The sequence below is a fragment of the Colias croceus genome, chromosome 13, assembly GCF_905220415.1.
Source record: "Colias croceus chromosome 13, ilColCroc2.1".
Lineage (NCBI taxonomy): Eukaryota > Metazoa > Arthropoda > Insecta > Lepidoptera > Pieridae > Colias > Colias croceus.
Window position 1 is genome coordinate 8,424,692 of NC_059549.1, and position 18,303 is coordinate 8,442,994.

Below are 18,303 nucleotides of genomic sequence, written 5' to 3' on the forward strand. Positions count from 1 at the left end.
GCCACCTTAAATTCCTACTCAGTATTTTTCTCTTAATTTATAAAAATCTTACCTTTCCACTTTCAGATACAGTAGGTCACTAATTGTAGTAAATCACAGTGTACTATCGAAAGCAGATCACGGCTAGCGAAATTGTATTTATTGAATGTACGTGGGATACGAGATAGAGCCGTGTAAAATGTTAGAACCTTGTTACTTTTCACCTCCTTAAAAAGTAAAGGAAATTGTATCTCTTTTGAGACTTATATTCAAGAATGTTCTATATATTACGACCTATTTAAAAAGTAGTATCTAGTCTTTATCTAGTATAGTATTATATTATCTTTGGTAGTACAAAGGATATGAAACTCACTGTATTCACTTTCGAAGGGTGAAGGAGGTAATGAGGAAATGTAATTACATGCTATTTCTTCCGTTGTAAGTTTTACCTATTATTAGTTATTTAAGTGAAAATTTGTTTGTTTACTGTTTGGATTTATGTAAAAATTGTTAATATTTATTATTTAGTCATAAAAATATAATAAATTGTTCCTTATTTTAAAATATTTGAACTGAACAAATTTAAGCATAGGTTATAAACTTGGTAGTAACAAGTCAAGAACAATAAGAATTAGAATGTTAAACAGAATTTTTACTATGTCGTAACTGTTCGTGAAATTTCAGTTTATCTTCAATATTTTTAAATATTATAATATTATTCACTTCGTTTCTCTTAATTGTTAAGATAAATAGGTTATATCTGATAACTTTGTTCTATAAAAAACTGCCATAAATCATAGCTGCTGCAGAATAAATCGACAAATGTAAATTAAAATTATTAAATATTATTAATAATTATTCGGATAAAAATATAAATAACAATAAGATGATTTTCTTATTATATCGATACGATTCCTATAGCCAAACAAGCCTCTGAAATTCTGAATTATCCTACATACGAAATATGCTCTACCATTTAGTTTACAACTTTTTTGATGTCAAATGTGTCTGTTTTCAATACTAATCAATAAATTAATATTCCTTCATCATTCCACTTCCCAGCGGATACAACACAATCTTGCAATTCGTCTTAATTGCTTGTCGAAAGCAATTTTCTACATCACAAAAGTTCATACATTACTCTCATACAAACTTCTTGCTTGTAAAACTGTGTTTCTTGAGTTGTTGAACAAACTGTGCTTTACTCGAATTATAATGTAATTTGAGTTATATTCATAGATGTATTTGAAGGAACATTATGATTCAAACCGAAGAAAATTTAAGTTTTGCATCTTTTCTTGTAGCCAAAGTGTAATGACCACTTAAAAATTATTTAAATATGACAACGACTATCTTATTATTATTATGGCCCAATTTTTTTTGTTTACTCAAAAAATTTACATATCGTGTCTGTGAAAAAAGATACTAACTAATTTTCATAATATTCTTATTTCCATGTTAATTTTTATCAGCTTAATTTAGATTTTAGGCCATCCATCACCGCTGGGTACTAAAATTCTGTGCCTCCAGTGAATAAGGGAATAACTCAAAAACAGCACTTTTCAGGAGAGACAAAAAACTATATATCAATACTAAATCTTTATAACTTCAATTTTTTAAGCTTGTATGGGTAAGATATGATGTTAGACTTTAGTTTTACATATGAACACATATTGTAACAACCCCATAAATATACTTTTTTCGTGTTTTTTTGTAGTTGTGGCCTTATGAACAAGTACTTCATGGAATAACTCAATGTATTCACATAATTTTTTTTTTGCTCTTTGCAATATAACGACTTATGCCCTAATGCACTATGTTCATAATCACATAACACGACTTATATTATTGCCAGCTTTGGTTTTATAGAAATGATGCGACTTATTATGCTTGAAATTTGTGTACTTTATGACTCAATTGAGGCCTTTTAGTGGAACAACCATGCACGTAGCTTGAAAAACGAATAAAATCAACGGATTTTTTATCGTTATTAGATATAATAAAAACAAAATAACATTTAGGTGTTTATATGCATTTAACCCTAGAAGTCCAATCTACGTAAATTTGACGTACACCGCGGCGAAATATCTTTGTCTTTTCTATATTTACCATCGAATCGCTTCGAAATCCAGAACCAACTCATTAGCCGTCGAGACCTAGCAGTACATAGTTGGCTCATCCCGCTAAATTCCGCCATTTTGTAGTAAAGAGGATGTTGTACGTCATTTTGACGTATAATTGGGCTTTTCGTATTTTTTACGATTGTTTCAAATTTTTTATTTTGTGATGAAGATGATTATTATTATATGAATTTTTTTTTTTCCAAGTCACGTTTTACATGATATAGTATTATCCATACAAATATTATAAATGCGAAAGTAACTCTGTCTGTCTGTCTGTCTGTTACTCAATCACGCCTTAACTACTGAACCAATTTGCATGAAATTTGGTATAGAGATATTTTGATACCCAAGAAAGGACATAGGCTACTTTTTATCCCGGGACATAGGATAGGTTTTATCCCGGAAATCCCACGGGAACGGGAACTATGCGGGTTTTTCTTTGACTGCGCTGGCGAAGCCGCGGGCGGAAAGCTAGTATACTATATATTGAGTATAAAATAGGATCCAGAAAACTTTAATACTAGGACGAAAAACATTCAATTTTAGTAAATGACGATTATTGTCCTCCGCTGGATTTGGACTCCAAGCAAGAGGATTGGGTGGCTGAAGATGTTGTCCGGAGAAAAACCGAATATGTATGTCATGGTGGTTATACATTGAGGATACAAGCACTATAAAGAGATAAGAGAAGCTCGAAATCCATATTCTATATGTATGTTCAGTTACCTTACAGGGAAAGTTATAGGTGGTCAGTGGCGATATTTTACGGCATGATATGGAATTTCAACAATTTCTATATCATATAATATCAAAATAATATAAATAAATAAAGAAAATACAATGAGCCGCAAAGATTTTATGAAAAAATTAAGCACAGATTTGAAGGTGCCTTGGATCACCTTGGATGCAAATACGAGTGCAAGTGGCACGCACTTTGAAGTATCTTGACATACAAGACTAGAATTTTGACAATATCCCAATTTTTTCAAAATATGTGGTACCAGAATATCCATAATATTATGTTAACGATAATGCAAGGCCAAAAAAGTATCGATATTGCGGATTTTTTTTCCTATAAAAAAGGCAAATCACCAAATTACAGTGGCTAAAACGCTATATGAGAGTACAATATTCATAATAATTGTCAAGACCGGTTATAAAATTTTTTTCTATGCGACTATAATTATAGTATTATTGTAGTTAGATTAAATAAAAAAAAAAAAGATTAAAGACTAGTTATTTTTTATAAAAATTACCCAAATATTAGAAGAAAATATAAGTCTACCATTTTTGTTGGCTTTTTTTAGATGATTCAATTATCGTTCTGTATTTATATAAACAAAGTTATATAAACACTTAATGTGTTAATTAAAACTGTATTTTTAATATCTATTGCAAAAAATAGTTAATTTCCATAGAAATATTATTAGTATCCCAAGTTAACTGATAAATAAAAAAAGATTGAAAAATATTATTAAGCAAAAAGGAATTGTGTCCGTTGTTTCCGTGCAGTATTCAAATAGACCAATAGTAACACGGCATTAATGCAAAACTGTCTCATGTCGTCACTTGAACCAATGACACTTTTGTTGTTCCTATAAGCTCATGTTAGAAAAATGACACAACTGCGTTTATACTAAAATAGTGTTAGCACGGATGGAACAAAATAAATTAAGTCTTTATTCAAAAAGTATAACTACACATATGTCTTTGTGTTCGTGGGTTATTTTGACTCGAGACGAATAGTTCCTTTGCGATTGCCTAAAATGATGGATAAGGTAACTTATACCGTTTATCACACCCTACTTATACCGTTTGGGTCATTCGAAAAACTGGGTTAGGATGCAGCTAGAGATATGACCTTTTGATATGTTGTGTATTTTGACGAGCTGAATCCAATGGTGCAATAAAAACCAAAGGGAATAACTCGTCTTACTCCCTTATTCACTGGAGGCACAGAATTATACCAATCAAAGCGATCTTCTCAAAAATTATAAACAAAGGTATCACTTTGTTACCGAATTCTCTTCGCATTTCTAACGATAATTGCTTTTGTACAGAACAAAGGGATTTTTATAATTGTCCGTTATTCATTATAATAATTCATTTAGTAAATAAAGCTAATTTATCCCGGATCAATTATTATTAATCCATTTCAGTACTATAAAGATAATCACGTATTCGTAGTTGTGAGTAAAGGTCATCTTGATTTTTCTTAGCACTGTAGTGTAGGTTACAAATCATGTTTTACTATCGCACCCACACTAACGTGTAGCATTACATTGCCATTTGATTACACTACTTTTATCAGTATTCTTTATAATTGCCAATTACTGTATTTTTAGATACCTGATTATCATTCCGATGCCTCAAAAAAAATCAATCAGTTCTATTTTTGTCAAGTACGTAGGTAGGTATTTTATATACTTAGACAGTCAATGCTAATAAAAGGAAAATATTCTTAAAATTTTATACATAATATTGTACTATTAAAATTTCCACTTCATAAAACCAAGTCGCAAACCTAAATCTCGTTAGCAATTCCGCTAAAATCCTTTTGTTTCGCGCGCTTTTTGTTATAAACATTTAAAGCATAGTTAACAATACTTTTTCGAGTTTGCACCGCATTATATAACAATATGTGCATTGTGCAAAGCTCCCAGCCAGGCTGGTGGACACGTTCTTACGGGCAATGTACGTCAACGACAAAATAATAAAACGAGCGAACGGTTAATGTCCATCCTTTGCTCCGTATGTCACGGCTTTATGACTTTCTTTGGTTTAAATTTTTAATCCAGTTAAGCCCAGACTGAGAGAGTGCAGATGGTTTAACAATTTACATGAGTTTATTGCATGAGGTTTCTCTTCTCTGAATTTAAATATAAGAAGAAATTCTGTAGGTAATATAAATTGGATTACTGTAGGCAAATATACTCAAATTATTTTAAAAAGCTCACATGAAATGAAACATTGTCATATCACATAGACATATTACTAAACCTTACGTGAAAGACTGGCAACTCTTGTTCTGTAAGTTGAATTTTTTAAGTGACTTGAATTTTTAAAGATGCTGCAAAGAGAAACGTAACTGTCTTCCACGCTTCTCGATTGGAATTTTATTTCGCTCGACTATTGAAAGCACGAGGGATAAGCTACTATACTTTTCCTTGATTTTAAATGAATTATTTAGTGTCATTAATAAACAAATGTTTTATTATTCATACTACTAATAATTACTAACTACTAATAATCACCTTTACCTCAATTTACACATACCTTCATTTTAAACAGATGACATAATAAGTAAAACTAGGATCATCCATTAGGCATAATTTAACCACAGAATTCTAATGTGCGTTCCACTACACGTAAACCATTGTTATATGAAAACAACGAACGAACATTTTAATAGGCATCAACGATGTATCAAGATACACGAAGGGAACATTTAAATAAGTACGTTATACAATTACACTACATACAAATTTTCATTAAGATTTGAGGAGTATTATAGTAACATAACAATACGTTATATATAACAACAACAATACGTTATGCTATAGTTTCTTTGTCTTTATTTCGCGTATGTGTAGATAGAAGTTTAGTAGAACATACTACTGTTTAATTCCCTTGGTCACTGGGGAAGCCGGCGTATAGCAAAATAGCGTTCTTATATCTATACTAATATTATAAAGCTGAAGAGTTTGTTTGATTGTTTGTTTGTTTGAACGCGCTAATCTCGGGAACTACTGGTTCGATTTGAAAAATTCTTTCGGTGTTAGATAGCCCATTTATCGAGGAAGGCTATAGGTTATATATCATCACGCTAAAACCAACAGGAGAGGAGCAATGCGGGTGAAACCGCGGGGAACAGCTAGTCTAACATAAGAGCTTTTCTCTAAAACAAACTTCACAACAAGTGATTTATGTTCAGTGTTTCATTAACAAAGGTAAGCATGTCCATCGATCGACACGTACTCGATTGTCCAATCAGCGCCATGCTAATTAGTATCGAGTGGGTTATGTCAACTATATGCATGATCGGTCACCGGCGATAAAAGATAATCGAATAGTAATATTAGATGTTTGTATGAAATTGCTGTTTTGCATAAACAAACGCCCGGTTTGTCTTTTTACGGATTTTTTTTTTCAGGATGAAACAAATAAATTTTAGCTAATCTTAACTTTGGCAATCTAAATTTAAGCTATTTTCTTAGTTTTAACTCTTACAAGTATTACGATTATTTTTAATTTTTATTTCAAACAATTTGAAACGATTCGTTTTCCGGGGTACCTACGACTTTCCAGTATTAAGGCATATAATTATGATTAAAATTACCTTATATTTTAGTCTTTCCATTTCATATCTATATTATAAATGATAACGTCAGTTGGAATCTTACAATGCACAAAATACAAATCAAATCTTGCTATTGTAACCCTTCTTATATCATCTTTTTAGATCAGTCATTTTTATTACAGGAACAATATTTACATATACTATCTACATAAGGTTCAGCATCACGGCCACAAGGGAATGTACCCAAACCCAAGCGTCAGTTTGTATTAGTTCAATCAATTGATCTTTACATATTTGCAATCGTATTTAGATATCTACTATGGAGATTACTGTGGGGAGAGATGTCAATAGATATGCCTAATGTCTCATATTTTGTAAGTCATAAACATTAGGTAGGTACATTTAATTCAATTGTTTAGTTTGTACCGGTAAGAACTAAATAAAAATGAAAAAATAACTCAGGCATCAAGTAATTAAAATAACATTTATATAAATCAGTAAAATACAGATTATTAATTATAAAAGTTTCACGACTGACTATTTAACAAAATGTCGTGTCAACAAGGGCTTATAACAGTTAGGATAAATAAAATTTACGACCCCTACGTCTATATTTAACAAAGTCCCAAAAACTTTACTTTACGCGCCTTTAGACTCTGATCCGCAAATTTATTCTGTTTTGTTTATGACGGCTTAATTCATAATTGAGGTTAGTTAACTTTTAGATTTTAGATTTTGTTTCGTAATTAATATGAGATACGTAAATCTGGATACGGTCTGACAGTCTTATTAATAAATGAACAAAATACTACGCCGCCAATAACTATTGAAGGTTGTGGTTTTATCGTTATCTCTCACGTGACAAATTATAAAAATATTAAAAATCCAAAAGCTATCAGCGAGTCACATTCCTAATTTATTTATTTATTACTTTATTCATACGCTTATAAAACAGGAAATGCTGCAGATTTTCGTTTTAAAGTTTTATTGAAAACAGTTGTTTTTGATCTAAAAGCTATTAATTATTCTTTAAGCAAAGAGAAACGTCCCTTGATGATCAATCATTTGCTTTATAAAACTTACTTCAAAAAGGTATTTATATATATATATATTTTGAGAAAGTGTCGTAAAGGTTTTCACGACACATTTTCTTTCGAATTATATTTTTTTTTTAATTCGTCTTATCAAAAAGTTCAGAAAAATACCTATTTTCGTCACAATAAACATTATCACGAACAAAAACGCACAAAGGCTTCTTTCATAATGTCTTGAATTAAGATTGCTAAAGCTAGATATCTTCTATACTTCCACGGTAATGTCAAAAGCTATAACCTTTTACAGACAAAGCCATCGTATTAGGTGTTGTATCTAACGATAAGAGCACACTTATGTAGTCCTATATACTTTAATTGACTTATTTATACTGGTATTAGCATTCTACAAGTTCATTAAGCTTTTAAGTGTCTTTATAATATTATGGCGCTAGAAATAGTCCTCGGAGAAATCTTAAACTGATAAATTTTTGCGATAAAGCGCACTAAAATAAAAATCGAAATATAGAAAAAATATTTTCCGTCATATATTTAATGTACCTTTATCTCCATTTCAATTCAAATCATAATAGTTCATAAGTTCAAAAGCTCTACAGTCGAAATAGTATCTACTTACATAGATGTTTATTTCAAATACTACGTTACTATTTCAAATAATAATACATCAAATACCAATTCAAATATTACACATATTTTTAATCCTAATCACGATTAGTTGCAATAGAACGTTCTAGAAGCTTCGAGTATACTTGACACTCGTATCAAACAAAGTCCACCCTCGCTTGTGGAGTGCACTGATCCGATTGTCTGCTAGACCTACCTGCTAATTGACTACGTAATTGTGAAGCTAAACAGCTAGGCATAGCTTCAGTTTCAAGAGCTTATAATCCTAGTTCTCTTTTGAAATGTTCAATACAAATATACGGTATATACTTAAAGCCATGCCTATTTAGATGCGTAAAATATACGGAACAATAATGTGTGTGTGTGTGTGTAACAACAATAATTCAATGATATTAATATCATAAGCAACATACATTTTCTTTCCATTTTAACTCTAGCATGTGTATTGTCGTTTAAAAATAGCCTGGAAAATGTTTCATATCTGCCAGTCAATTGTTCATCGAAATAGAACATTCAAGAAACTTGCATTACCGTAATTGTGCATTAAAAATGTACACGTATTATCTTATTCTCTATTCTATCTTAACAGAAAAGATATCAACGCAAAATATATAAATAGATATTTAGAAAATAAATTGATTAAATCTAAGCCGAATTTTGTGCAAATTGCTGTACACAAAAATCATGATAAACGGCCACATGATAACATGAAATCTCTTTCAATACCTAAATCCCTCACTCCATAATCTACGTGCAAATTGCAAACACCACATGATAAAATATATTAATCGTTTCAGAATGGTGCGATTCACTTGTTTGCTTGCTTTCTTCCTCCTCGGCGCTCTTCTGCTGGCGACACCAGCCACATGCTATCCCAGGATGTAAGTATATTTTAGAATTAATATTATAGTTTTAAAACTAATAATAAATACTAATGCATAAATTATGCATATCAGCAAAGTTACAAAAGTCTATCAAAACAGAAAGACGTATCTAAATAGAGCTTTTTTCACATTGTAACTTTAGCTTTCGTTGTGACTGAATTATGTTAATTCGATGTACACAATATGATAATTTTTACATTAAAAGATTAACTATTAAACACATTATATTAACTTAAAGCTCATCATCCAAATACTTACCTACTTATCACAAAGAAAGCTCTTAGAGTTAGTTAGCTTAAGACTTACAATACTCATGAAATTTTCATAAACATTATATATTTTGTTAAAATTTAGAAGCGTTGTCAATTCTTTTACCATAATTATAAAAGAAATAACAGATTTCAAAATATACATTTTCAGTGCTGGCAACTACTTCCTCGACGATGGACCATACGAGCCCGAAGAAATCGTGGACATGCTTAACCGCCTTGACAACTACCTCCAGCTTGAACGCAGAGTCGCTAAGTAAGTTTTTTGCAATACTGAATTCAATTAAAAACATAAAAAAAAACAGATTTAAAATTCAAATTCTTGCACTATTAATTTCAAAATAAATTAATTTGCTCTATCCTTGATAGAGCTGTTACGTTAAGCCCTTTAATTCTAAACATATTATTAAACTACTTGTATTAATTCAAATAATAATGACATTTTTTATTTATAGCTACAAAGATGTCATTTCAAGGTTTGTATTCACATATTTATATATAAATAATTTGTTAGTTTTCGTTTGCAATGTACGTTTTCTTGATATAGCGCAAAAATAAAAAGTAATACGAAATTAAAGCAATTTCCGCAATAATTTGACTAATTTCATATGTATCACTCATTATAACTATTTACACATTCCCATCTTTCTCCATTCTCTATTGTTGTCTTCAAACACCATTGACATTCCTAACAACATTGCATCTTCTTACTACATCTCTGTCCTTCCCGATGTCTATTAAACATTTTATTTACAGCGAGAAGCGTGCCCTGGACCTCGGCCTGAACCGTGGCTACTCCGGTGCCCTTCACGCAAAGCACATGATGGGAATCGCAGCCGCTAACTTCGCGGGAGGTCCTGGCAGGAGGCGACGCGACGCACACTAAATCGCTTACATTAAAGTCACATGCGTGCTGATACGACTTATTAAACTCTCAACTATCGTTTGTGTCAAACACAAAAAAAAATGCTTTTGGTTACAAACAACAATAGTATCAAACGATCGGCCTATTGCTAACGTAGTGTAATTCAAATTCCTATATAGAGATTAAAATTACTAATTAAACACCCTATCTACCTATATTTCATCTATCTATCTCTTCGGTAGTGTCAGTATTTTTCGACTCAGTATTATAATATTGTACCTAGTGACTGCATAAATCGTTTTGTCTTTCCATTGTAAAAATTACGCTTTCGATGTACCTACTTTGCTTTGTTAGTTAATATTATCTACTTGTAAGAAACGTCGACTTTCCTATTTAAAACGTATGTGACAAAGTTTAGAAAATAAATAATATAATTATTTGGATAAGTTACAAATCCTTCTGTCTTAAATTGTTGTCGAAATAAAGATATTCGTATTTTAAATGAGTTTTTTTTTATAAATTTCCCTTCCCAAAAGTCTCCTATTTATTTATACATATACCTAAAAAAGATACAAAAAAGCTAGAAGCTATTATTTTCCGTCCAAGTACCTATCTATATTTTTCCGAATAATAGGTATTTAAGGAATAATGGAAATGACAGTATACTAAAGCTAATATGTTTATTTCTTTAAAATTCTAGTAATAAAAAACTTTTACAGTAATTCCAAAGTATTCCATATTATAGAGATATCTGATGTTATTATAAATTATATTACAAAATTTAAAAATATATGATATTTTATTGGTATTGGTAGTTGGTACATACCTACCTATACAAGCGTTAAAATAATCTTTAATCTAATTTTAAATAATGGAAATAATTACATTAATGCTATCATTATTTTGAATACCTACCTATAATTATTATTGATCTTAATTATAACTTTACATTTAAAACTGAAAAAAAATCTCTAATAGTTCCGAATGACTGAAGGGATTCTGGTTCGTTGAATTTATCTCCGCTTAGATGGAAATTTTAATTAATCTGTAAAAAAACGACACTTACATCTGGATGTAAGTGTCGTTGTCCTGGGACATCTAGCAACAGCTAGAATTGCCTAGAAATTCATGAACTTATCGCACTAAATCAGAATGAGATTTTTGATAACAGTGACATCTAGTGATAATAAATAGTATTACTACAAAATCAAGTTTTGTTCTAAAATAAATCAGGAAAAATTCGCAAACAGCGCTGCGAATTACAAATACATAGTTCATGAATAATATCATAGATGGCGCTAGGTACTCAATTTTAATATTTTCATAAAATACAATATGTTTATTTCTTTAAAATTCTAGTAATAAAAAATAAGATGTCTATTACCAAAAATAATTAACATATTTATAAACATTATTATCATACGTTAATGTTGCTTCTGCAATAACTATAGTGGTATTTAAGCAAAGTTCATAACTCCCGTATGGTCTAGTGGCTAGGATACCTGGCTTTCACCCAGGAGGCTCGGGTTCGATTCCCGGTACGGGAAAATCGTTTTGTTTTTCTTATACAATGAAATTCTGCAATTTTATAATTCATCGTTTTATTTTCGAGTTTGATTGTGGTTGCTAAAACTTTGGTAACGAAATAAGTATACCGAAACAAGAAAAAATTATTATAACGTGCTACGAGGTTTAAAAATTTGTGAACAAAATTACAAATTCTATATATAAACCAACAAAAGGTAATATCTATACCGTACAAAAATTATTATTAACGTGTTACGGGGATTAAAAATTTGTACACAAAATTTCAAATTCTATTTATAAACCAACAAAAGGTAATTGTCTATACAGCCATATTTATACCGTATTCCACATTCAACGCTTGCGACATCTGCTTAGCTAAAGCTGTATCAACAAAACGCGGACTAATGGTCCCCAATATACATAGACCTCTATACTCGACGATAAGTCCCACGTGCCTTTGTTCTCCCGTCCATTATAAATGTTCTTGCGGATCAACTTATACTGTTCTGTATAAAGAGCGAAAAATCGTGCATTTGCTTGAATAACTTTTATCTTTCATATTATGTGCTTACGCAAAATACAAAGTAATAGAATAAATAGACTTGCGTAATGGTACATACCTAACCCTTAGGAATAGCATTGCTCGTATTTATTATGGTTTTTGTTCCTGGTTTCACCCTTTGCCGTTGCTTTGCATAAAATAGGTACTTATATCGTACCTTTCTATCTATAACTACGTCCCGTCTTCATTTGACTTTAGCCTAACTTTTTATTTTTATTCATTTAGTAGATAACTAGTAACGATAAATTATCATTGACACTTAAAGCAAATAAAAACAAACCAGTATAAGATTGCACCTTTATTACCCAAGAAGCTTATATTTAAAACAAAAAGCTTCTCGAGTTTACCCAACGACGTTGATTTTGCCCATGGATTTTATCTTTCAATAGCAACTTGACAGTGACATACAGACAAAAAGAGCTTCCAAACACTTATGCTCAGAATGTAATATAATACTTTATACTTGTCTAGACACATCTATAGAAGTAGTAAACGCAGCAACGAATTTCAATTAGAAATTTGGTATATACCCACAAGAGAAAACTTTATGCTGATAAAAATCTATTACATAATATTATCCCTAGCCATAATTTAACCGCATACAAAATTTCAGCCAAATTGCTTTTGTAGTTTTTGCGTGAAAGAACAGACATTTCAGACCATCAGACCTTTCGGATCAAATTATTTCTCAGACATTCGACGTTTGCTATCTTTACTTGTTAGGTAGTATCTTTCTATGGTATAAAATGTTTCTTTTTGTACATCATAGTACAATAAGTAAAAAGAACTGAGCACTATTTTTTTTAAGCCATTGCATATAGCTTCTATCGCGGGCCTTGAGCGCAGGACCGAATCGAGAAATTCCGAAACGAAAAAACCTCACGCTCCCCACTCCGACGGGCGGAGGTGCGGCTTGAAGGCATAGCATGCAATAGCTTTACCATTACCACATTACTGCGGCAGTCCCCGAGTGCCACACATCGTTTTTGTAGTAACTCAGGCCTCGGAACCATAGACCGATCGGGCCGCTTGGGGCTCAATGGGTTAATTTTCTAATTTTCTTTTCGTAACGTGATCCATTCCCCAAGCGAAATCGGACGGCTATAATAAGATACATAATATAATTAACAAATACCTACTAGGTAGTGTGTGTCATATAAAATATTCATCTGTTTCAGACAGGGCAGAAACAATGGCGAAAGATACAATAAACAAAAAATAAATTGAACAATAACAATCAATTGCTTACTTGAAATTTACATGCTTACAATTTCCAATTTCTTTATTTGTTATCGCCTCATATACAATCTGTACAACATTACCATAGATATTAGTATGCGAAAGTTTGTGAAGATGTGTGTGTGTTTGTTACTCTTTCACTACTGAACCATATTTAGCACAGGTAGCACAGGTAACATGGATTAACACGGTTTAATCCCGGAAATCCCACGGGAACGGAAACTATGCTAGTTTTTCTTTGAAAACGCGGGCGAAGCCGCGAGCGGAAATCTAGTAATATACTAGTAGCACAGATAACATAATACCATAGTATAAATATGTACTATGATAATACTATCTAGCAATACCAAGTGACTAGTTCTTAATAAACCAAAATAATTGCATGGAAATAGAAGAAAAATTAATAACGTCCAACGCGTCGTTTTTAATTGCACATCGGTTATTTCTTTCTAGAAAACTATTCTCTGGGGTCTAGGTGAACGTTAAATCTTGGAACTTGAAAGGTTACGTAATTACTTTCTGTTCATTACGATAATTGTTTCTTTCTTTGAGTAATAGGTATGTACAAATTGCTAATGATTTACTTAGTTAACAATTTTAAAAGCGTGAGCCAAATTTTTAACCGTTGCCATATTTTTGGTTGGTTCTTTGAAAAAAGACTACCAAGCTGATGCTAAATATGTATACAGTGTAATAAGTGCTGCCTAATTAACACAAATTTTTAGGTATTTGTTTCTTAAATGTGATAATATATCGAAAAGTATGAAATCCAAAAATTCGCAGTCAGCTTCCACATTTATAAGAATGAAATTTATTTCCACGGCTATATTTGACACTTTGGAGCAAAAGTTTCATACAATATTTCATATATTTTATTCATTTTGAGTACGAAATGGTATAGAATAGAATATTAACAAAGACATTAACGTAAGATACGTTATTTATATTTATAAATGCATAAAAATATATTTTGTTAGGTGCACCGATAAATCAATACTTAATAGACATATGAATGTCATTGATTCTCCATTTACATGCATTTAGAATTTACATCGAACTTATAAAACATGCAATACGCATTCGGACGGAGCCTTTTGAATTTTAATATTTTTGGCAAAGAAAAGCACCGCAATGGCGTATTATAGCGTAAGGATAACATTATTCGAATATCTTTCGTAAGAATTGGCTTCGAAAGTATTGGATATAATTGTGACTCTGTAATCTCGAAAATGTAAGCCAATCTTTTTGTTTCTATTCCTAAACGAATAAATGATAAATCAACCAATAATATTAAAATAATAATAATAGAGCCGTCTTATTGCTGACTGATAGGAAAAACAGACAAGTCCATTCGATTATAAACGTGAAAATTTATATAGGTAGGTATTTATAAAGCTGCGTTTAGATAACCCTGCTGATTTTAAGCCTGCATATCACTTATAAAAATTGTATAGTGTATTAGGTACTTTATTTGTTTAAAACCCATTATTATCTTCTATTCACTGAATACAATAAAAAAATGTACATGAAATAGACTCCTGCTTTTACTAAAAGCACTAGCTGATAAGAGGGCACTACACATAGAAGCTGTATTTTGAGACGAAAATATTTTCTTAAATTCATTCTAATAACACATTCTTGCTTTATCTGTCTCTTAAAATTAGAACCCCAATTACTCAAAACATCGCTTAGGTATATTTTTCCTATACATAATATGAAATTCTACGAAATGGTGTCAAAAATAACCATTGGATATCAAAACAGGTCGAGTGTTCCGTGGGTTCGATATTATGCTATTTACTTTTCAATCGTACTGTCTAACTTTTATTTGTTTTCAATGTTCGCCCTTGAAATGTCGAGATATTTGTTACTCCAGGGAGTAAATCAATTTGGGGAACATTTTAGATTCTTGCGATACGTTTGAGTATTCTCCGAAGTAAATTGTGTATTTGCGCATCTTCCTGTTTTATTATATTACTTAAATTCGATCTACTAAATTTGATATATCGTACAGAATTGAATCTGCTAATTGTTATTCTTCTATTTGCATATAATATGTAAAGTAAATGTAAAGTAAAGTAAAGCATGTAAAGTACGAGACTTGAAATGAAAAGAACTCGAAAATTCCGGCAAACACCACCTTTTAAATCCGATCAAAGGTAAAAAATGAAATGAAAAATATATCAAAATAATTATGTAGTTCCAAATGAATTGGCCATGAGCCTGGACAATTGGACACGGTTATACAAAATTAAGTAAAAAGCTTTTTTTGACCCTATTCCAATACATGTAAGGAAATGTGATATAAGAAGTTTGCAGAAACATGGAAATTTTATAAGAATTAAAACACGACTAATGGATTGAAACTTTTAATATATAAAACTTTTAAACTTGAATGCGATACATAATTCAGAAGCTTTAGCGCAGACTTTCCTAATTATTTTATTCCTCGCTGGCTTCAGAAAGTGCATAAAACTAAGTATTAAAATTTTATCTTCGTTCAATGGAAACTGATATCAAAATTATTCTAGAGGTTCTTAAAATAATGGTTTTCTGCGTCGTTTCAATATTATAATCACCACACAAATGTATCTACTGATATTTTAAATTTAGTTAAAGATAGAAGAGATAATCCAAACAAGTATCAATGAGAACAAGAAAATTAGAGTGGCACTATAAACATTCATTTTCGTACTTATTTTAAAAGTATTTATAATTTAACTAGCTTACCGCCCGCGGCTTCGCCCGCTATTTAACTATCCTATCTCTCAAGTTGGATCGAACTGCACATAGTGTGCGAATTTTATTATAATCTGTTTAGTGGTTTAGGAGTCCATTGAGGACAAACATTGTGACACGAGATTTATATATATTAAGAAGATAACAACTCATATTAAATTGGATATTATATCGTATTGGATAAAATTTAGGTACGCAACAGAATAGAATATATAACGTAGCTATAGATAATAAATATTAATATCAACACTTTAAACATAGTAGTAGGTAGATATTGAATTCTGAGATGTGGAAAATATAAGTATTTGAGTATAGAGGATAAGGATTTAAAAATAACGAGTAATATTTTTGTACAAGTTCAACAGCCTTTCAAAGAGCAATGCTTTCGTGGGAATGGGTCTTATTATTCGCAGTGCATACTAATCGTTTAGAAAATTGAGACAAAATAGAGGTACTATACTTTTTACGACACGAGAACTGCGGCGAGATTATTAGACTGTATTTTATTTGACTTCATTTATAGACAGATATTCAGTCTACTAGGTACTATTTTCCTATCACACGAGGCTAGAGATATCCTATATTCTATTTTAGTGTTGTTTATAATATACTTGGATCTACCTAAAATTGAAAATACTCGATGAAGTTCATTTGATAGTCAATCTTTACAGTACTGAAGTGAACTCCATACATATTTTAGAACCTTTATACACATTGTTTTACTATAGCCCTTGAAACCATATATGTGGCCTATTAATTATACAGTTTGATATAATTCTATATTGAAACTAGTTATTTCATGAAATCAATAACTAGTAACAGTTGTTAATGTTATTTAACTGACTAAAATGGAAGTTCACGATCAAGATAAACTACCCTAGAACAGTGGCGTAGCTATTTAGGCTATGTGGTGCGAGGCCCCCAGGGCCCTCGATTCTTAACAGAAAATCTCAATAGAACTGAAGTTTCAAAAAAAATTTCACATTTTCAACATAAATATGCGACTTTGCGACTTACCTAGTCATGGCGTTTTTTCCGTTCATCGTTCAGAGGCCCTATTTTGTTATTCCGGGCCATTCTTTACCTGACTACGCCACTGCGCTAGATAGCTCTCTCTAATATGAAAGTATTATACAATTGTTACACGTGTACTGTAATCAGATAGTGAGTCAGACTGGACCTTGAACCTTCAGTGGAGTGGACTATTTCTGCCTTTTATCGATTTTTCATTGGTCATTGCATATTCTTATCTTCTACACAATAGCGCTGCCTACGTAAGAAGGAAGTGATTATTATTTTACTTTAATGTTTATAGATGAAGTTAATAAATAGTAGTGCATATACTTATAATACTGCCTGAAGCATTATATGAAAATTATAATATTTCAAAATACACAACTATGGAGAGCTACGGCATTGAGCTACGAAGAAATATATATAGGTACGTGTAGAATTGGAATGTCTACGAGAACCTGGATTAATGAACTATGAGATCCTTATAGGTGCTTTTAAAGAAAATTGTGCATTGAACAGACTGAAAACAAAAACAAAACATATTACAACAGAATTCCTTATTATTTGCACTCAATAGTTTTGAGTGAAAACACTCACTTAAACTAGTAAACATATTTTAAAGAGATTAATATAGAAATACCCCTATTTGAAAGTGGGTGTCGAGTACGCTTTTGTAAATTAGGTCACATTAACACGGTGGGTTTAACACATACCCTGCTGGAAGCTGGCCTCTGTAACATACATGTAGAGATAAGCAGTAGTTTGAACTGTATGCAAATTGAATGGCTTTCCTATCTTAGAATCCCAGCCATGGTTATAATTATTATCATATTATTAACAAAACAAGAACCATTGAAAGAAAGACGTCACTCTCTTCTATAAGAATTATCTTATTTTATTGTAATGTTTGTTATATCATATATTATGTACCTTTTATTTTATACCTGACGAGATGTTAATTTTTAGTAATGAAATGTTGTTAAAATTTTACAAAAGAGACATAATTTCACATGATTGTACTATTTATTTTTTAAAACATAAAAATAATCATCAACGTATAACGGGAATTATGAATTTCATCCATTTAACTTTTTACGTCTCCGCTGAGTCTTTACCCAACAGACGT

The 18,303-nt window shown here is 31.0% G+C and overlaps 1 protein-coding gene and 1 non-coding gene across 5 annotated transcripts in view; both read left to right on the forward strand.

Moving 5' to 3' along the window:
• Window positions 1-10,598, forward strand: part of LOC123696991 (diuretic hormone class 2) — a 36,770-nt gene extending 26,172 nt beyond the window's left edge. For 3 of the 4 annotated variants that reach the window (XM_045643397.1, XM_045643398.1, XM_045643399.1), the window contains exons 2-5: window positions 8,876-8,959; window positions 9,383-9,487; window positions 9,687-9,707; window positions 9,988-10,598. In XM_045643397.1, the coding sequence (XP_045499353.1) occupies window positions 8,877-8,959; window positions 9,383-9,487; window positions 9,687-9,707; window positions 9,988-10,117 (339 nt within the window). In that variant the 5' untranslated portion in view covers window position 8,876 and the 3' untranslated portion in view covers window positions 10,118-10,598. The remainder of the gene's footprint in view (window positions 1-8,875; window positions 8,960-9,382; window positions 9,488-9,686; window positions 9,708-9,987) is intronic. The other variant, XM_045643400.1, reaches the window with a different exon arrangement.
• Window positions 10,599-11,571: 973 nt separating this feature from the next.
• On the forward strand, window positions 11,572-11,643 carry Trnae-uuc. Its single transcript has one exon. It is a non-coding gene; the product is annotated as a tRNA-Glu (tRNA).
• Window positions 11,644-18,303: the final 6,660 nt, after the last annotated feature.